Raw genomic sequence first — 20,486 nt, 5'->3', positions numbered from 1 at the left:
CTTCATACCTTATCCCTCAGTTTAGGCCTTTTCGTCTTTACTAAATGCAAACCGCTCCTTAACCCTTTGCAAGTGCTCGCAGCAAATAGAAATCTTCGATCCTTTGCAACGGCATACAATAGAAGTGACCTTGCCGCTCGAAAAACAGGCCCACACTACTCAGAGAGCCTTGCTCGGTCCTTCAAATAACCTGATTAAATGCCAAAGCTGTCCAAAGACATTCACAAAACGCATGCACTACAAGTATGCCTTTGTCTAATCCAATTGCTTCATTTTTTTGGGCCAGTTCAACTGACAATGATGAAAATGACAGTCGTCATCGCAAAACACATGACAAGCCTTATCGCTGTGTCCTCTGCCCTAAAGGGTTTGCATTGAGAAGTGATCTTGATCGCCATAGACGTACAAACTTGCTTTGGCACTTGAAGCCTCGCTATACCTGCCCATACGCCTACGCCAACGCCAACACAAGACATCGGGGACTGTTTCGCCGCAAAGATATATTCTTGCTGCATATAGAGAAATGCCATTTCCCATCTGAAACGATGTACGCCTCGCCAGCAGATTTCGAAAAAGCCCAGGAAGAATTCACTCGAGCTTGCGAGAAGTTTGTCCAGGAAGTCGAAGACCCATTGAGGAAGAAGGAGGAAGAAGTTCAACTCGCATTCATAGAAGCAGCTGCTTCTGGCGATGAATCAACCCTTCGAGAGTTTCTCAACCCGGAGAAAGAGATGGTTCCCTTCATTATCGAGTTAAAGGAAGAGGCATTATTGTGGGCTCAAGAGTGGGAAATAAATTAGCCATGAGGTGTTGATCGAAAGCGGGATTGAACCAAATAACCCGGGGACTTTGCTTGTCCTTCGGTGGTGACGGATCGCAAGGGCTTGACCCAGGTGTCAGAATACACGGTGAAAGAATGGGTATATATGGATGATCCAAGGAATTTTGATGTCCCCCAACTTGTTGCAGCAGCATCATATGGATGTTCTCTTCCTCAATTGCAGACAGAGAGCGTTGAGGGATGTGAAAATTGGCAGCAACGGATATCCTTCTAATAATGATGATGATGGCAAAAAAGAACGTGATTTTTTAGTGTTATCTTCCTGGTGTATGCGTCTATGGAGCAGACACTGAGAAGAGAAACTGTGATAGATAAACAGCGTTCCGCTGCATGTCTTGTTGCTCGAGAGTTGCAAATTTACTTTAGTTATTTCACTCCTTTTACTTCATGGGCTTTTTCATTCTGATCCTCAAACCACACACTCTCTTTTTCTCTCTCTTTCCTTGCAGACAAAATTTATGTCATATACAGTTCATGTCCATCATTAACAGGAATATAACCATACTGTAGGTGTGATCCTCACATGACCTTCATAGCAAATTCGCGCAGCTAAGGTATCTTTTTGGCAGGTCTCCTTTTAGCAGTAGCAATCCATCTCTATCTTTCCTCCCCTGTCTGGGTCGAAATATCCAACATCCCACAGAGTTCATGATACAAGCTCAGAAACCTTCTGCATCCAAAACGGTACAAGTGAGGAAATTGTAAGGTGCTCCATGGTTGAAAGTTCTCTATGTTATCATTCTAAATCCATTTCCTATGAGTAGGTATAGTACCTATTTCTATACATGGTGTGAAAGGTTCTGGAAAGTTGATATCTGTATCTATATATTGCTGCGGACAGAAATTTCAATATAAACATTGTACAGGATTATGGCACTGCCTTGTGCAATCCTTGGATATCATTCATCCCTTTGTAATGTGCGTCCACATCTGCAGTAACACTACGGTCAGTCCAGGAAGAAAGACAAAGAGAGCCTAATGCAAGAGCAATGGACATGTCATTACCAAGTTAGATAGCCCACCTCAATAATGGTGTTTCATTCATGACAGCTTCTGAAGAGAATATAGATGTCACTTCAGATACTGAAGTACATGTGTACTGCCTCCGCTAACGTTGAATACATAGCCAGGGCTTTGGCAATAATGGTATTTTAGATAAGGTCGGAAAACTCGGGGAAAGTCGTGGTCGTGGGCTCGGAGAATCCTGAAATGGAAAATACTGGATCCATCGGCATAGTTTCTTGATAGATAGTGGCAACAGCATCCTCAGGCGTCATACTATTCCGGACGATGTCAATAATGTGACCTATTCGATCATCGTCGCAAGTATAAATTGTGTTTAAGATACTCTGCAGGAGCTCATGTTTCCCTTTCCACGAATCTCCATGATACCCTGCAGGCGGACAGCTAACCCAGTCCTCGGTTGTGAAATGTCTTGATTGGTCTGTCAAGAAATTTCCCTGTTCTGTGGACATAAAAGGTTGGTTTGGAATGCTGTCGAAAAATGGCATAGCGCTTGTAGGATCTATCAGACGTCAATAGCAAATCATCAAACGAGAGGATCGGGAAATAACGGACCATAGGAGCTGGGACCAGCCACAGGCCCTCCGTTTAACCATCTACCGTCATAAGCGCTGTCAGGAAGTGGTATCATACTGCTTGTGGCCGGCGCAGCAATAGTCCCGAGAGCAGCAGCACCACTCCACATTAGCTGATCTGTCTTGGCGACCGCATCATTGGGAGTTTCTGATACGACCATGCTCGATGTAGTAGTTCCCTTGTCAGGAAACATTGCCCATGACCCGGAAGGAGAGCCATCAGCAGTTCTCTTCTGAGCCTTGCGCTGGGGGACATCAGCATCGGTCTCGCCAGGCGCAACCAGTTGCCGCTGGTCGGACTGCTCTACATCTGCAAGGTCTCTTTTCAGCCTCGAGACTTCTTTCCTAAGCTTTTCAATGACGTCTGCTTGGCTTATTTGGAAACGGTCTTCGTTGTTGGTCGCATATTCACACTCCGACTCCAGACCACGAACGCAGCATGCTCGGCACGGCTTTGTTCGGTCACACTGAGGTGAGAGTTAGCCTCCCTGCTGCCAACAGGTCATTATGGTTTATAAGCATCAGGAGCACACCCACTTTCACTTTTCGTTCCCTACACTGGTTACACGATTGCTGAGGTCTGTTTTTGGTCTTTGGTGCTTTTTCCTTTGACGTTTTCGTGAGGCTGCTGGAGATTTCGGACGGCCGTTGGTCCATATTCCAACGGTCGCGTGTTGGGGCTAATTGGGCTAGTTGAAGAGACGACACACTTCCAAGAAGGTCCCTGATAATCACCGCGAAGACTTGGCGAGGAGAATGAATCGTGGATTGTCAGTCTTTCTTGCTTCGGTCCACTCTCAGGTTCAATGTACACTTCAGATTACTGATCGTCAAAGGAGTTTGTTTTTTCGTCTCATCATGATTAAGCCGGAGCTCCATCCTGACTGGCCTACTGCAGCGACAACAGACGCGAAGTACGCAGTAACCCCCTAGTCGAGTAGCTTCAGCTCCCCTGACCCCTCGTCTGGCACGATCCAACGGCATTCGATGCCACGATGGACGGCTCAGTACAAGCGTGGCAACGTGCAGTAACGGTCAGGAGGGACTTTCTGGGTCCAACGACTTCAGCCCAGCAGACAGCAGGCGCCATCGGAGACGACTGATCAGATTGTGACATCCTAGTTGCAGCCGATGGGGCTGAGGACGAATAATAAGCGAGTAGCCGCGCAGCTCAGGATGGGGATATCAACCATCGTTACTATGGCTTCGGGGCTGTCTCCAACCGTGCCGTGGCCCGTACTCCACCGCCTCGGACGGTTCCAACGTTCGCCTAGAACGCGATGCTTCCTTGTGGCCTCTTGTCGAATATGACGAACCAACTACTGTCCAGTTCTCGATACCGGATACCTAGCTATTTATCCCGCAGGCCAAATTGATCAGCCCTGTGCGTTAGGTGTCATTGACGATGGGGAATAGCCGCGGAGATTTTATGCTTTACGCACAGCCCTGTCAAGATGGCCAAACACCGCACATGTTCAACGAATTGGTTCCGCGAGACTGCAGAGATTCAAATTCCCAGCAGTAGAGGAACTATATACAGGAAACGAGGTCTTGTACAGGACAACTGGCCCCAGAACATTGCCTCCTCGCTGCGAGCTATCCAAAGATCCAGCCAGTGAGCCTAGAATGGGCAGGAAAAAAGTCTCGGGCTAGGATGCTGCAATGATGAGACTGGGAAATAATCAACCCTATGTCTTTGTCGGAACGGGAAGGTTTTGTCGTGGGAGCTCATTCCAGATCTGGAGAAACGGTGTCTCGCTTCATTCTACGGGTTTCCACCGATCGACAGCCAAGCTGTGTGGCCATGGTAACTAACGGCAGGCTATCGGTCTACTGTGACCTGAGAAGGTGATTTGCACGACGCTTTTTAATTGCTTCAAAAAAGCTTCTTGTCTCGCTTCTGCAGTCTTAAATGATGGTCCGGGCGTCCTTTCATAGCATATGACGGATTCGCGGCTCCTAGTCGAGCGAGGCAGTGCATCGAGCATGCTGCCTTAGCTGTCAAAATTATTTTTTGATGGTGTTGTGGAGGAAAGATTGGAGGACCCAGTCACCATACGGTTCCCCATGTGCCTGTGCAGTGTGCAATCGGAAATGCAATCCGGACTGGTCGACATTGCTATTCCGATCTCCTGTCACTACCAGTTTTATTTCTAGCCTAGTTAGGATGCTGTAATTTATTTTGGTCTGCTGATTAATTTTCTTTTTCCGATTGGAGTTGATATACACAGTACACGCTTTAAACTTTGTTCTCCTGTACCGAATATGGCACGTTCAAACTACGATCTTCCTCCTGAACGGCCAGTGTTCCGGTTATTGACAGAAGATTAACATCAGATACCAACTCAAAGAACAGCAATTTTGACAGGCTTGTGTTACGGATACTTCTACACCATATGGTCGTATTTGTCTTACTGCCAACCCATTAGGCTCTTCTGACTTCGAACATATCAAGAGATACGTCGTCAACCTCGAAGCCTCAGAGCCTCGAGTTAGAGCCAAAGAGGAATGGGTCCCGAACCAATAACAGATAAATATTTACAAACGGACTGTATATGCGAATCTGCATATATCAACGCAATATAAGAGGTTCTTACTAGGTAATTATTCCTAGCAGTAGGTGCTGAAATGGCCAAGGCTGATTTCCGTTCTTTGCAGAAACCAAAGCGACAGCAGTTGGTTATTTATGTAAATTTGGTTCTTTTTTTATACATCTCCATATCATTTTCAGATACAAATATCTGGGTAAATATTGTTTACTAATAATGCAAATATCCTGATTTTATAGTCCATAATCCAAAAGTGTCCCCCAAGGGACTCGATCTAAAACATTGGCGACGAAACATGAACTTAAACAATACTTTATTCTTGGACACGAATACATTCTCACACATAGTCAGGTTAACGTATATAGGATCTTTAAGAGTTTTGACAATGTCACTGGAACGCAAAGGGACGGTGCGCTTTTCTTGAGTAGGCTACTGCCGAAGCCAGGAGAGATCTACTCTTTATGGAGACAAGAGGACTAATTGAATTTATTTTGTAGCAATCTCTATTCATCCTTTTTCCCATACATTAATCACCGCAATTTGCTCCTTTGCTATTGGTATCTTGCACTTCGGAGGTTCACCTGAAGAAACATGTCTTTCCAACCTAGATATGCACCTGCCTGAATGAGGCAGAGGTTCCGCGGTGGAATTTTCCGTACAGCTTTGTCCCCAGACCCTATTGTCCGGTGTTAGCTGCGCTGACCTTCCCATGGCAATGAAGATATGCCTCGAAATCAGGAATGCTGGCTCTTCTTGCGCAGCTATCGATGGCATCAGTCATTGGATGTCATCCACAACATCACTTGCAATAACGACATCTGCTATATAAATCAGTACCTACAATACGTGCATAAAATGGATCCCATCCAATTATGCAAAAACACAATTTCCTTTTCCCTACTCGACCATCGGACTCTCTACGCATGGAACCCTGTGCGGAGGCCAGGTGCATGGATGCATGGTACCCCGCATAGATAAGCGCCCTCGATAACGTTCATTGGTGACATTATTCTTTGATGTGGAGATTATCCCTGCAAGCTGCGGTGAAACTTTTTAGAATCTGTTTATGGGGTTTAAGTGTTTGACTCTCCAGAGAGCCTTTGCAAGTTGGTGACTGCTTTCTCGGAATAGGAATCTCTTCATATGTTCCATATTTGGAAATCTTGCATAGAATTATAGGCTCAGCCATAATGGTACCATCAAGGAAAATGATTATTACTACCGCCATAGTAACAGCATATCTAATTCAAGTCCATGCTTCAGTCGAGAATCCGACCCTCCTCCCAACGCCTCCAATGGGCTTCAACAACTGGAACAGAGTGATGTGCAACCTTAACGAGACGCTCTTTACAGAGACAGCTGATGCAATGGTCTCTAATGGTCTGCGAGACGCGGGCTATAACCGCATTAATCTCGACGATTGCTGGATGACCTATCAACGAACTGAGGACGGCTCACTCCAGTGGAATGAGACACTATTCCCGCATGGTCTTCCCTGGCTGGGTAGATATCTCAAGAGCAAGGGGTTCAAGTTTGGGCTCTATGAGGACTCGGGGAACATGACATGTGGTGAATACCCTGGTTCTTACGGATATGAGAAGCAGGACGCAGAAACGTTTACGTCCTGGGGGGTCGATTACCTCAAGCTGGACGGATGTCATGTCTATCCTCCAGATGGAAGGACATTGGAGGAAGAATATAAGCTCCGCTACGGACTCTGGCACGACATCCTGAGCAAGATGTCCAAGCCACTCATTTTTTCCGAGTCGGCACCAGCATACTTTACCAGCACGACGAATTCAACGGATTGGTACACCGTGATGGGTTGGGTGCCTATCTTTGGAGAGTTGGCACGGCACTCGACTGATGTCCTGATCTACGGGGGAGAAGGAAGCTCATGGGACAGTATCATGGTGAACTACGACTTCAATACGCTGCTTGCTCGCTATCAACGACCGGGCTATTTCAACGATCCGGATTTCCTGATCCCTGACCATCCAGACCTGTCTATGGACGAGAAACGCTCCCACTTCGCGCTCTGGGCGTCATTCTCTGCACCTCTGATCATCAGCTCGTATATCCACAGCCTGTCGCGTGAGGAGATCTCCTTCCTGACTAACAGAGATCTAATCGCGGTAAACCAGGATCCACTCGTTCAACAGGCGACTTTGGTGAGTCGAGACGGCACGTTCGATGTGCTTTCTAGGAGCCTTGCGAACGGGGATCGATTATTGACTGTGCTGAACCGTGGAAACACCGCAAGCAGCACAAGTATCGATGTGGAGCGTCTGGGTCTGAGCCCCAAGTGCTCGTACGGAGTCAAGGATCTTTGGGATGGCTCTTCATCGAGGATCAAGGGCAAGATTGATATCAAGGACCTGCCCTCCCATGCTACAGTCGTTTATAGGATCTCTCTCCCGTGGCACTGCTCATCCGTCATTCCAACTGGTATGCTCTTCAACACAGCTTCTAAGAACTGTCTCACCGGCACATCTCATGGCACAGTCAGCATTGAGACCTGTAACGGTGATGATTCGCAGGTGTGGACGGTCACGTCTTCCGGCACGATCAGTCCGTTATCTGCCAAGTCGCGATGTTTAACGGCAGAGGGAGATTCTGTATCTCTAGCCCCGTGCAACCACAGTTCACAGCAGAAGTGGTCTTATGCCGTCTCTGGGAATCTGAAGAATATCCACACTGGAGCCTGTTTAACGGAGGGGACTCCTGGAATAAGCATCATGAGAGCTTGTGGCTTTGAGAAGGATAGCCAGGTGTTTGGTCTGCCGAGCGGAGTCCCCTTGGACTGAGCAGATACCGTAAGAACTGGCTTTTCTCGATATCCTTTTTGATACTCAAGGAGAAAGAGTGGTACAGTTAACAATAACAATTGCACTGCAGAAGCTTCGTATTACTTACCATCGTCGGTTAAAAATCGATTTGATTGCCATCTGCTTCATGAAAATACTATCATAACGGCGTATAAAAGCGACTCAATCATGATGAATACAAGGCGTACAAAACCTATATCAAGAACCAAATCCACACATTCTGCATCCCACCTATCCCTGCAGCGAATACCCAACATCATCACCAGTCCCCATCGCAACAAGATTATTTCTCATATTCTCTGCCCTCTGACCAATTCCAAACTTGGCATCCTCTCGACCAACCCATGCCCCAACACCATGCTGCAAGACGGCCGTCGCCCTGACCTTCTTGTCCCCCTCGCTCCCAGAACCAGAACCCTTCAACCCGACACTCCCGTGAAGCGTCAACCTGGTCTCCTCCCCACCCTCCGGCTTCGCCTTGTAGATACCCCGATGGAGGATGTTACTATCGTAAAACACAGCATCACCCGGCTGCAACTCGACAACCAACTGCCCCGGCAGCGTAGGCTCATACGGCGCCGCATTGCGCTCGATCTCCGTCCTTGCGCGACGGTGCGAGCCCGGCACAACGACGAGCGACGCATCGGGACACAAAGCGAGGTTATACTGCGCATGAGACTGCTTCCCATTGGGGGACTTGGCGTGAAGCTGCTTCAGCTCCTCCTCGGGGGACACTGTCTCGGGGATATCGTCACGATGCCAGCGAAGTTCGAAGTCCTTGGTTTCGGGCGCGACGAGGAGGTTGAAGAGTTCCATCACGAGGGGCTCCTCCTCCTCCTCATCATCATTATCATTCCCCGATGAATCTTCCCTTGACAGACCCAACAACTCCCGCACCACGTCCAGCACCTTCTCCGAGAAATAGAACTTCGCAAACTCCTCCCTCCCAGGCATATCCGGGTGCAGGAGGTGCTGGACGCCCCAGATGCCGCCCTCCGAGGCCGCCGGCGGGGTCTTGGGCCACGGCGGGAACTGCTTGGGCACGGAGCGGAAGTATGGCCATTGGCCTGCTCGCGTCGCTGTCGTGGCTCTTGCGGCTGCTTCGCGAAGGGTGGAGATCTCGGAGGGGGAGAGGAGGGAGGGGACGCAAACGAAGCCGTCGCGTTGGAGGGCGTCGAGGAGGGGGGTTGTGGTTGTGGTCGTCGCTGTCGTAGTCGTTGCCATTATGATTTGTCGTATCGGGTTGTGGTCGTTTCTCGTCAGGAGTAGTATGGTCTATTGTTTGTCAGGAATTGTAAGAGGAGAGTCAGCTGGGGAAGTTGTTAGTGCCAATTAATATCAAAGTTTGGATGGATTGATCCAAAGCTAAAGGTCGGAGAAAGACGATCGCGAACCGTGTGATCTACAGGACTCGATTACCGCTTTGGGGTTCCTTTGACGTACCTGTGGGATCCTGCAGCTGATATGGATATGAAGCTCACAAGTACGCAGTAGTATAGGTAGTTAGCGGCTAAAAAGGAACATAGATTGGATTTGATATAAACAGAACAACAAGATCTCGGGATCAAGAAAGTGTCATTAACTGCATCTTAGATCGAGTAGATATCCATTATGTTATGCCTCGGACCACCCCGCTGCTGCTATGTTTGGACGGCGGGGTTTGCCAGTGCTCCACCTGCAAGCCGTCTAATTACTCCGTGCCTATTGTATGAGCCTCCAGAGTCTGGACGCCACAGCGTAGTATTATCTGGTTGCATGTAGTAGTTGTATCCGAGATCTGAGCGATTAGAAAAATACTATAATATCTTGCTCTGTCCGTTGATAAAGCGTGATGCCAAGATCGTACGCATATCTATGGCGGCGCTTAGATACAGTCGCCTTGTCCACCATTCTTTGCTAGATATTTGTATTGCAAAGATACTACTAATGAATAGGAGTCTAATTAGAAATGAGTAGGAGTCTAATTAGAAATATGCATGTCGTACTACAGACTCCAACCGCCGGAGACTCAACAAAGAACCCTGGGCCTTGGCCGCTTCTACCCGAGCCGCGGGGGGGGGTCAGGCGGCGTTCCAGGCTGAAGGAACTGACGTCGAACTGAACAGTGAATAACATCCAACCGAGGGCTGCATTGTGTGACGGGAGGGAATTAGAATACTGTAAGTGCTTATGGGAGCAGGCGGTTATTTTGACTTGTAAGCGATCTATGCCCTGTGAAAACAGTCTGGAAATCACCAACCAGCTCGTCCATGTCGGCCCTCTGGCCAACTCGGTGAACTGCATATTATGTACCGTTCTACTATGACACAAGCAATAGCAAGGGGCTATGTCTTCCGTGCCTGGCCTCGATATCTGCTGTGATTCATGTGTGCATCCAAATTTGCCTGGGACGGCAGAATACTCCACTGTAAGAATGCTGATGTCGTGTGTCCAGTTGGCTGAATCATTATCGCTCCATAGCAGTAGCCCTCCATGGTAGATATGTTCCAGATGAATTGATACCCAGGCTTTCGGCAGCAGACACACGACTGCCTGCGCCACAGCGCATCTAGAACACCAACACTCGACATTCCATACCCAGAACCGTGGACACTTGCAGCGGCAGGAAAAAGCAACGGCATTCACAGGGCTGACGCGTAAGGCCACAAAAGTCAACACTTGCGAGATCTTGGCGTCTTCTTTGATGGATTCCAGCGCTGAACTGGCGTCTGTGATTGGCGCTGCGGCTAACAGGTTAGCATCCTTTTCTGAGCTCAGCTGAGCTTTCAAACCTGGAAGCGACCTGCATCTGTCCTCGGTTCGCGGTCCGGACGCTCCCGTGGGATCTATTTATCAACCTCTCCTGCTCTGTCCACTTTGTTATTGCTCTACCGCCCGCCACCGTGAGTTGTGTTCGTCTTTCTCTTCGAAATCTGTTACTCGGATAACTCCCGAACCGACGCCACATCGGGCATCTAGTGCAAATCCTGGCGATCCTGGCGCGATCTAGCGGGGGTCGGAACTAGATAGATATATCCAGCGCCGTCCGGCCCTTGGAGACCGACTCGTTGATTTTTGAACACTTTGGCGAATCAGAAGAGAAAGACCAACTGCAAAGCAAGTCGAACCAGTGGCAGCAATGGGATTTCGCGTGGGTATAGGCGTAACGCCTGTACTGCTTGTTTTGGGGCTCCTGCTGCTGATGCTCCCGGCGCAGGTCCACGCCTTTGGAGCTGGCAGTACGTACATCCTCTCCAGCTCGTAACGGTGTCGAGGATAGTGGAAGCTATATACTCACCTTGGTCTAGATATTGCGTCTATCTCTACCATTGAAGGCAAAAACTGGCGCCATGGCGATATCGAGGACATGCTCAAGACGATTGCCTTCATCAAGGGTCACAAGTGGACCTCGATGATGATTAAACGGGTCTACTTTGGAAACTGGCTGCGGGATTAGTGAGTCCTTATCTGCTACTCCCTCGATTCAAAGCACAGCGGTTAAAATGGATTCTGGAACTAACACTCGTGATCTTTTATTTCAGTTCACAGGCAATGGACGTCGGCACGCTGAAGAGTCTTCAGGCAGATACGATCCGGATCCTGGTTTGGGTGCTCTCCTTCATGAGCTTTGGATACGCCACGGGAGAGTTTGAAGTTACTGCAGAGAGGCTGGGAGTATACCGTCCTGAGGAGCACATCGAGTATGTTCTCATCGTCTTTGAAGCGACAAGCCGCTTACATACGTTTTTTCCTATAGCAACCCGAAAGATTACGCAGACAACCTAGATGCCACGCAATATGACTCTCGACTTCGCCCTCCCATTCGCCAAATCGAGCTCGAAATCGATCCAAACACGGGTATGAAGAACTACATCGCCAACGAGCGGGGAGACTGGGCCACCAGCTCCGGCTACGTCAGGTACAGCTTTGCGCGCAGCATTCACTACGGAAGAATGTACACGAGTGGAGGACGCCACAAGGGCAGGGAGGAAGATCTCAGTGAGGCCCTCAGATGCCTTGGCCAAGGGCTCCATACGCTGGAAGACTTCGGAGCCCATACCAACTACTGCGAGCTGGCTTTGCGGGAGATGGGATTCCACAACGTGTTCCCTCATACTGGTTCGGCAACGCAGATAAATCTCCATGGACGCCATGTGTTCCCGCTTGTCACGGGGACGTTTGGAATGGTGGATTTCTTCCACTCGGTGCTTGGGGAGGCTACGGACCATTTCACGCAGTCGGAGGTCAACGAGATGGACATAGCGCTTGGCGATGCTGAGTCCAATAGCTCTGGCTCGTCACTCAGCGCCTTCACGGGTCTGCTCGGAAAACTTCCTGGAACAAGGGAGCTGGTTGCTGAGGCAGAAGAGCTGAAACGCCGCTCGGAGGCTCAGGACTATGAAAACCGCCATTGCAACATCCATACAGGTTACGGCAACTCGGGAGCTTCTAGGGGCTTAGATGCCCATAGGGGCCACGACTACGAGAGCAGCAGAGGCGCGGATGACTTCTACTACGGACAGAGTCGCGCCGACGAGGCCCCTGTCTCGACTGGCGGAGCAGGTCAATCCCCGCAAGGCTTGCCAGGACTGCCAGACTTTGACCCAAAGAAGACAATTGCTCAGATCTACCCTATCCTCCAATTCCGAGACAAGGTGGTCCGAACAATTGACTCGATCATCGAAAAGATTCCCGGCATGGAGGCCCTCGTTGAAAAGATCTCGGAGACCTTGACAGTCTTCGTGTTCTCCCTCCTGGCCCCCTTCATCCGTCCCATCATCAATGCCGCCTCCAAATCCCTCCAATCCGGATCTTCCAGCGTCATCGACGCCTCCGGAAAACACCAGTACGAACCCTGGACGGACCCTCACTGCACCGACCCCACGCACTCCATGCTCTCCAAGGACCACTTCTCCAACATTCTCAACGAGCCCGCGGGTCAGGTCGCCTCCGCGATCCTCAAGTATGTCGCACCCCGCGTCCTCTACGCCTGGCAGCACATCGACGTCCCCGTCGAACAGGTCCTGGATGACTGCATGCGTGTGTTCCACCATCCGGCGCTGAGGGATATGCGCAACGAAGCACACCGGACCATGTTCGAGGCCGTCGAGAACTGGGTCCACTCCCTGCCCGACCGCGGCGCAAGCCTGAACGACATTCTGAGCGCTGAAGGCGTGAAATCGGGCAAGAACCACACGGGTCCGGACTCCGAAGGCATAAGCGCCTTTGCTAGCATGGGTGGCCATAGCCATAGTCATGGTCACGGCGGAGCTCACGGCCACAGTCACGGTGGTGGCCATCATCATCCTCCTCAACACCACCACCAGCAACAACAACATCACTCTTCCTCAGGCGGCGGCGGTGGTGGTGGATCCTCTTCTTCCTCCTCCCTCCCCTGGGACCAACTCTCCAAGCTCCCGATCCCAGGCCTCTCCAACCTCGGCAACCTAGGCAAGCTCGAAAGCAAAATCTCGAGCTTCCTCCCCGGCGGAGTACCAGGACTCTCGCGCGACGCTCCCGGCGACGGACATGAACCCGGCCGTAGCAGAGACTTCGACCCGAACGAACGGGAGCAGCAGCAGCAGTACCCTGGACATGAACAGGGCCAGTACGGATACAACTTCCCTCCACCAGCCGGCTACGAAGGGTATCATTATCAAAACCAAGGAAGGCCGGAGTACCAGCCCCCGGACCAGGGTGCGCACACGTACGATTACTACCAGCGGCCTGGGTATGGATCTGGACAGGGATATGGGGGATACGGCCAGGGGCACGGGGGACAAGGTTACGGTGGTGGATACGGATATTAACCTAACCCAAGAAAAAAAAGACGTTGATGGTTAATGCCGATGATGCATGGATGGTCTATGTCTCTCTTGTGTCTATCTTTGTTATGGACGCTTAAAGGCTTGCATTAGCTAGCACACACAAATACCCAGTGGACGGTGGAGCTTGGCTGGCTGGCTGTTTGACTGGTTTAGGTGAACGGGGAAGTTTCTCCAAGGTCTATGTCTTATGAGATAGTACAGTACATAAGTCGTTATCTTTGCTTTCAAAAGAAAGGGCGGAATGTCATGTTGTACAGTACATTATGACTGATTATATTAGATGAACGGGTTATTCTCTTCCAAGAAGTTAATACTCTAAAATGTGCATGCAGTATTCAATGAGCGTCTATTATTACAGTGCAGGCTATTACAATCCACAAAAGATGATGAAGGTAAAGAAAAGAAAAAAAAAAGCACCCTGTCTTAGCAGGGTTTGTTCGTTTGCTCGAATTCGTGGATAATTCATCATAACTGGGTCGGTAGAAGTTATCCCGGCCCCTTCTTTTTCTTGAGAGACAAAGCAGTAAACTGAAATAAAACTAGAGGGTATATATCATTAAGCCAAGTTATCCCAATTCCACCAGACAAAAAATTTCAGACCCGTCCTCAACCAGGAGTACATTCAAGAGTCGACCAATCGACCAATCAACCCAGACACCTCACCGCCCTGATTACTTAGATACCTATATAAATAACACGTAAGCCGGATCAAAGGAAGACAACAATTTTTTTTTGAGAGAGAGTCCAAAGGTGCAAGAAAAAGAAGAGGACTACAACTTCGTTCCCTCTCTTCCACTATCACTCAGCCTCCTGGTTCGCAGGCCATCCAGCGGCGCTGCTGCTGCTGCACTGCTCGATCCCGGACTACTCGACGACGATGACGAGCCCAAGCCCGGAACAGCCCTGGTCTGATGATGGTGATGACTAGCAGCGGCAGCACTGGCGCTGCCAACGCTAGAAGTAGTGGAGATGGTCCGCTGCCCCTGATGCAGACGAGGGTTCATCAGCCAGTGGACCTGCATCCGGACGCTGTTGAGCGCGGCATTAGTGTGCGCCATATCCTCCTTGATACGGAGGCTCTCGTTCATGATCGCCATACTGGCGCGGGCGTCGAGGTCTGTTATGGCGAGAGAGAGCTGGGAGACTTCCTCGCGGAGAGATTCGTGGAGGGAGAGGAGGTAGGTTGTTGCGGTTGAGGAGGAGAGGTTAGAGGAGCGATCAATTGAGGACTGGGTGCGGTTGTGATTGTCAGATGTCCGCCATGACCGTGAAGAAGAGCGCGAACGAGAGCGAGAACGGGCCCTAGTGCTGGTGCGCGTGGATGATGACCGAGAGTCGCGCGCTTCGGCGGCAGGCAGAGCGTGGGACGCCTCGAGGAGTGTGGAGCGAATGTTGGCGATTCCGTCTTCGAGGATCTCATTGCGCTGCTTGAGATGTCTGATTGTCATGTCTAGGGAGTCCAATCGCGAGTTTTGGGCCTCAAAATAAGGGCCCATTGTGATCAATGGACAGTTTTGTTCATGGGCGCCCAGGTCCGCCCGTTTGAGTTTCACAGGACAGCCATATTTGGATGCCGCACAGGGATGGATGGCTTCAGGGCACGAGTCGATGTGTTCTTTCAGGGAATTGCGGAGGATGGACGCTTGGCAGTCAGGACAGGTGGTCCTCAGACTTGGACAGAGCTCATTGACATGTTCCTGCATGAAAAAGGAAGGCGGGTTAGATACCCTGCAGAGTGGCAAAATGGAGACGGAAATCGATACATACTTCAAGATCTTGCTCCATCACGTCCTCCCCGCACCCATCGCATCGGTGGAGACCATGCATGCACCTGCGATCGGGGCTCAGATCCTTCTTCCGGGTCTTCTTGTCGCATGAGAGGCTCGGGCATTCCACGAGCTTGAACTCGCAGTACTTGTCGACGTGGGACTGGACGTGTCCGCGGGGGACGATCTCCTTGCATCCCTCTCCGGAGAAAGGGCATCGTACCCGGATATCATCGCACATGTTGATGAGGAGGCGCGGGACGTTCATGAAGATGTCTCTCGTCGGGGCGCGGCAGGTTGGACAGTTGAAGTCCTCCGGAGCAACGTCCGAGGCGGTGATGGCGGAGTTGAGACATGTCTGGCAGAAGACATGGTCGCACTGTAGACGGACGGGTCTGATAAAAGGACAGTGACATATGGGGCACATGAGATGTCCATCGTAGCTCGAGATGTAGTCCAGGGCGCGGAGGTCCACGAGTTCGTCGAGGCCGCGATCCGGCTGCATCTTGAGAAAGTCCCGCAGGTTCATGCTGACTGGAGGTGAGGAGAGCAGATCGGCGATATAAATAGGAAATCTGTCTCTCCACAGATATCGAGACAAGGTTACAAACAAAGCAGCCACCCGGAGCTTTTGGCGGGAGCTAGCTGACTGGGGGAAGGATTGGTGGTCGAGAACTAAGGATGAAACAAGAGCTGCAGGGAGAAGCCCATCGGGATGCACATCCCCCTGGACTGGAGCGCAAGCAGCTGCAGGGGAGAGCAGAGAAGAAGGGTGGCTGTCTGGAGGTGCAGATGATATCGCAGAGCAGATGTGGGGAGGAGAGGAGGGGAGCGGCGGGACGGGCAGATCGGGCGATCCGCTGACGGCCGAGAAGCGTCGCTGGCATCGGGATCCAACACCGCAGCCACAGCCTGACCTCAAGATAGAACCGTCAACCTCCTCAGATCTCGTTTCAGCCACGATCTCCTGGCGAGATCGTCCAGCATATCTTCGTTCGTCCCCGGCATCTCCGCAGGCTCTCTTCGCCGCATTCCTCTGCCTGCAGCCTTACGCCTCAGATCCACCGCCGTTATATCACGCAGTTGCAGTTACATCCGCCGCATAATTGCATACCTAACCTACTGCCTATCTAAAGTTTGTTCTTGAAGACACTGCGACAAGACGAGAACTTTCACAACCGTTGTTCCCATCGCTCCATCGATCTCCACGATGGCAAACCCGTCTCAGCTCTTCCTCCTTGCAGATCACATCAAACTGTCCCTGTTGGAACGGCAACGGGCCGTCTCGCTGAACCTCGAGCCCAACTCGCAGGATGCGGACATCTCCCGCTCTCTGGAGTCCCTCCGCGAGGGAATCGAGGCGGTGGAATCGAAGCAGGCCAGTCTGGAGGCCAATGACAGCGGCGCAGCATCGGATCTCAGGGACCAAGTCGCAGCCCTGCGCGGGCAGCTCCAGGAGCTCTCGTCCCAATTCTATCGCGGGGGAGCATCGTCCAAAGATGCCATCACGACCCCGAACGAGCCAGCGCTCGCTCAGGACTTCGCCAACGCCAACAAGAAAAGCCCTCCCCTGAGGCACCCAATGCCGCAACATCCGCCCTCCAAATCCGTCCGCTTTACAGATGCCGTCCCCGAGGACATCGACGGCGACGACGACCCCAATCGCGCGGCCCTCCTCCGTCCCTACCGCGACTCCCCCTCACCACCGTCCTTCGACCCGTCCACCATGACCAACCAGCAGATCCACGATCATCACGCGCAGATCCTGCGCGAGCAGGACGAGCAGCTCGACCGTCTGGGCGAGTCCATCGGGCGGCAGCACCAGCTTTCCATCCAGATCGGGGACGAACTGGAGGGGCACATCGCACTGCTGGACGAGGTGGACGGGGACGTGGAGCGGCATAACACGCGGCTGGACCGGGCGAAGCGGCGGCTGGACAGGATCCGGAAGAACGCGAGCGAGAATTGGAGCATGATGACGATTATCGGGCTGATCATCATATTGGTCATCTTGATCGTTATCCTGAAATGAAACGAAATGAATATTTCGAAACGAGACCTTCTGTGGGGAATTCCAAGTTCTCGTCTCATTTCGTCTCGTCGTTTTAATAACCGACTACTGATTTTTGGGAGGTTTCTTTTTTCAACAGTGTTTTTTTTTCTTGGGATGGGGATTTGCCATGTCACTTGTTCCGTGTCTTGTTCTTACTCGCTTCTCCCGTTTTTACTAGTTCCATACGTGGCGGAAACCCGGCGTCCAGTTTCTCTTTTTCTTTTTTCTATTGGTACGAAAGGGAGGGGTCTCTCACAGATGTCTCTTGGCTTGCTTGCTTTGTATGTGGGGGCGTTTATTCGAAACAGGATTTCATGGTATCTTTTTATCCCCTATGTTCACGAACGATACACTCTCCTTGCCTTGGTTGATATGCAATCCACTACTCTCGAAGTCTCGACACGTGTCTTGCTAATTATGGTCGTATGTGTTTATGTTGTGATCCAACCGATGTGTGATTGATGTAGATGATCACCACTACTGTGTCCATCTTCCTAACTTAGGACTTGAACTATGTGGGAACACAGAACGTGTGTACCTTCCTTTCGATCCTTATCTGCAATTGCGTTTCCATTCATATCATATCACAATCTCTCCGCTTTTCATTTTTCCCGGAACTATGCGGATAGCAAATGGTTATTATTATACACGGTTAACATCGGAGAGGAACTTTGATATCCACATCGAGAATACATGTCGTCCAATCTGTGGTTCAGGTTCATGCGAGAAAATAATCCAAATGAGAGAAACAGCGCTACCTAAAGCAATTTACCCATTCCAGCTGCAGCCCACTTCCTTTATTAATGTGCCCTGTTCACAGGATCCTCTCTGTTCGGCAAGTCCTTCGTGGCATGTTGCATCGAGTCGATGCTGCTTCGCGTCGTGTCGATCTCGCCCCTGTCTGCTTTGACCTACAGAGTGACACGTATGGCCGGTTAGCATCAGAGCTCCGACTGAGATACTCCCCAATGGTCAAAAAGGAAGAATGACAAAGCATACCGAAGCTTCACTGTTACTCGCGAGCTCCTGCTTCCATTTGGCGCGGCCATCCTTGGAGCTCTGCAGCTGGTCCTGCTTCTGGGCTTCGTACTCCTCGTGCAAGCCGTCGCGGTCTATGCGCAGTTGGTATTGTTAGTCTATTGCCCCTTCGTGGCTACATACTCATCCAGAGGTTCTTGAGCTCTAAGGACAGCGGCAGCAGCCGGCAGCACGTACTCTGATCACCCTCCTTCAGCGTCAGCCTCGCAGCGGAGCTGTGGAAGCTCGAAGCAGCGACGTACGCGGATCGACGGGCCAGCGGGCCGCCGATGGTCTCACGAGCTGCGGAGATGAGGAAAGACATGGTGACGGTTGTGTTCCAGTTTCAAAAGTATGGAGATTTGTTGTATCAGGTAACGAAGGATGATTCAAGTTCGAAGTACAGTACGCTAGGGTTTGGTAGGTCCCTTCTTGTGTTCTGAGCCTGTCAGATGAGTTTTAGATGTTAGCCAGGTTCAATTGATTCGTTGGTCTGTAAGGACATTTCTGTTCGAACGTTGGATGAAAAAAAAAAAAGCTGCAGGCATGTGCAGTCTCTTCAACAATCGAACCGAGCTCTCAAAATGAAACGAAATTGAGAACAGGAACCTACTCACCAGTTACGATACTCAATCAAGGATCAGGAGGTTCCAGGTCGTCTCTCTTCCTGTGTACGTTCCCGGAGAAGTCAAACAGTTCGAATTGTCCCAAGCGAAAAGAAAGGACGGCCAGGAACAGGCCGGTTAATAAGACAGAAGTACCTCTGGCAACAGGGCGATGCCTCAAGCGAGCGCCCACCAGGCGAGACCGGTTCTGCCTGCGCTCCTTCCCCTCCATCATCCAGCTCCATTGCGATGATGATTAGTGGAGAAAGGCATACGCATTGCAACCGGTTAAACAGGTTTTGATGGTGACGTCACGTCTATAGAAGGGCTCCAACCACGCCCTTTGGACCTAGATTCTACAGAATATCATCAAGTAGGTACTTATCGACCTTTGGAGTCCTCTTGTGGGATAATAGCATTGTCTAGAACATCGATTCCATCCTGCCAGTTAAGGTCCGTGAAAGGTTCAGTGACTTTTAAGCTGATGTTCATTTTCCCTTGGAGAGAGAGCTGGCCTGTGAGAGGCATGGACCCAGTGGTAGGTGACATCATAGATATACGGCAGTCGATAGATTGAGAACAATTCTTGTCGTTCTTCAAGTTTCGACGATGGATCTGAACGACCTTAAGAAGATCCCAGCCGAAGATCGATCATGTAATATTAGAACTACCTTAGTATGCGATCCGCATATTGAAGATTCTGCACCTCAAGCAACCGCCTCTATCAGTCTCGAGTGATCTCATATCTCGCTGATTTGTAACGCACTCGCCGCAGACGGCAAGGAGTGAATAAGGGCACCGACTGTCTCTATCACCATAGCGTCAGCCAAGAATGAGAACCGCATACTCGAAATGGTATGGTTAAAGTATCTTCGTCGAAAATCACCGCAGTATTGGGCCATTTCCATGACTACAGGTTCTCAACACTCTGGAAACCAGGTTCTTCTCAACCAAGTCAGCATGTTTCCGCCCTTCATCGCTATTTTTAGGTCTCTCCAACATGATGATTCCGTGTGTTTGTAGTAGAATGATAACTGCATTGTTCAACTGTTCTGGCAGATCAACTGTTCTGGCAGAAATGGACCCTTTCATAGCATGTTTTCGTCACAGTCAAAAGGTTCAAGCAAAATCTTGTAGAATGTCTCAACAGAGAAGATATCAGTAAGAGGAGACCTCGATAGCTGGGGCTGGGATATGATCGTGAAACGTCCCTGATGCAGTCTGCCAACTGAGTCTGGTCCGGTCCATCAGCTAAAGAGCGATTGAAACTTGAGTAAAACATGCAGCTTGCCTTCGCGAGTATCCAATGCCTGGCCATCGAGGCACGGCATGATAGGGACACATGCGTGAAACAGCAAGAAAAGCGCTCAGACAGTCCTCATGCCCACCAAAGTAGCGTGATTAAGGTCTATGAGATATCGA

At 50.5% G+C, this 20,486-nt stretch overlaps 9 protein-coding genes across 9 annotated transcripts; 5 read left to right on the top strand and 4 right to left on the bottom strand.

Annotated features, from left to right (window-relative positions):
* Positions 1–232: 232 nt before the first annotated feature.
* On the top strand, positions 233–800 carry VTN00DRAFT_3896 (uncharacterized protein; the record flags this gene model as incomplete). Its single annotated transcript, XM_069430263.1, has 2 exons — positions 233–243; positions 314–800. The coding sequence occupies 2 exons, from the start codon at positions 233–235 to the stop codon at positions 798–800; spliced, it is 498 nt and encodes a 165-aa protein (XP_069289417.1).
* Positions 801–1,992: 1,192 nt separating this feature from the next.
* On the bottom strand, positions 1,993–3,096 carry VTN00DRAFT_3895 (uncharacterized protein; the record flags this gene model as incomplete). Its single annotated transcript, XM_069430262.1, has 3 exons — positions 1,993–2,366; positions 2,420–2,906; positions 2,977–3,096. 3 exons carry the CDS (start codon positions 3,094–3,096, stop codon positions 1,993–1,995), a joined length of 981 nt encoding a protein of 326 aa, XP_069289416.1.
* Positions 3,097–6,283: 3,187 nt separating this feature from the next.
* VTN00DRAFT_3894 (uncharacterized protein) lies at positions 6,284–7,795 on the top strand (the record flags this gene model as incomplete). Its single annotated transcript, XM_069430261.1, has 1 exon — positions 6,284–7,795. The coding sequence occupies one exon, from the start codon at positions 6,284–6,286 to the stop codon at positions 7,793–7,795; it is 1,512 nt and encodes a 503-aa protein (XP_069289415.1).
* A 252-nt stretch (positions 7,796–8,047) lies between these two features.
* VTN00DRAFT_3893 (uncharacterized protein) lies at positions 8,048–9,040 on the bottom strand (the record flags this gene model as incomplete). The annotated part of the gene is made up of 1 exon (XM_069430260.1): positions 8,048–9,040. The coding sequence occupies one exon, from the start codon at positions 9,038–9,040 to the stop codon at positions 8,048–8,050; it is 993 nt and encodes a 330-aa protein (XP_069289414.1).
* Positions 9,041–10,934: 1,894 nt separating this feature from the next.
* Positions 10,935–13,605, top strand: VTN00DRAFT_3892 (uncharacterized protein; the record flags this gene model as incomplete). Its single annotated transcript, XM_069430259.1, has 4 exons — positions 10,935–11,034; positions 11,104–11,251; positions 11,338–11,496; positions 11,553–13,605. 4 exons carry the CDS (start codon positions 10,935–10,937, stop codon positions 13,603–13,605), a joined length of 2,460 nt encoding a protein of 819 aa, XP_069289413.1.
* A 788-nt stretch (positions 13,606–14,393) lies between these two features.
* On the bottom strand, positions 14,394–15,918 carry VTN00DRAFT_3891 (uncharacterized protein; the record flags this gene model as incomplete). The annotated part of the gene is made up of 2 exons (XM_069430258.1): positions 14,394–15,320; positions 15,391–15,918. 2 exons carry the CDS (start codon positions 15,916–15,918, stop codon positions 14,394–14,396), a joined length of 1,455 nt encoding a protein of 484 aa, XP_069289412.1.
* Positions 15,919–16,198: 280 nt separating this feature from the next.
* On the top strand, positions 16,199–16,495 carry VTN00DRAFT_3890 (uncharacterized protein; the record flags this gene model as incomplete). Its single annotated transcript, XM_069430257.1, has 1 exon — positions 16,199–16,495. The coding sequence occupies one exon, from the start codon at positions 16,199–16,201 to the stop codon at positions 16,493–16,495; it is 297 nt and encodes a 98-aa protein (XP_069289411.1).
* Positions 16,496–16,599: 104 nt separating this feature from the next.
* On the top strand, positions 16,600–17,421 carry VTN00DRAFT_3889 (uncharacterized protein; the record flags this gene model as incomplete). Its single annotated transcript, XM_069430255.1, has 1 exon — positions 16,600–17,421. One exon carries the CDS (start codon positions 16,600–16,602, stop codon positions 17,419–17,421), a length of 822 nt encoding a protein of 273 aa, XP_069289410.1.
* Positions 17,422–18,242: 821 nt separating this feature from the next.
* VTN00DRAFT_3888 (uncharacterized protein) lies at positions 18,243–18,784 on the bottom strand (the record flags this gene model as incomplete). The annotated part of the gene is made up of 3 exons (XM_069430254.1): positions 18,243–18,353; positions 18,442–18,554; positions 18,604–18,784. 3 exons carry the CDS (start codon positions 18,782–18,784, stop codon positions 18,243–18,245), a joined length of 405 nt encoding a protein of 134 aa, XP_069289409.1.
* Positions 18,785–20,486: the final 1,702 nt, after the last annotated feature.

This window comes from Thermoascus crustaceus, assembly GCF_041956765.1.
Source record: "Thermoascus crustaceus strain CBS 181.67 unplaced genomic scaffold VTN00scaffold_2, whole genome shotgun sequence".
In the NCBI taxonomy this organism is placed as follows: Eukaryota; Fungi; Ascomycota; class Eurotiomycetes; order Eurotiales; family Thermoascaceae; genus Thermoascus; species Thermoascus crustaceus.
Note: the sequence above shows the minus strand (reverse complement) of the source record. Positions and strands in the feature narration are given on the sequence as shown.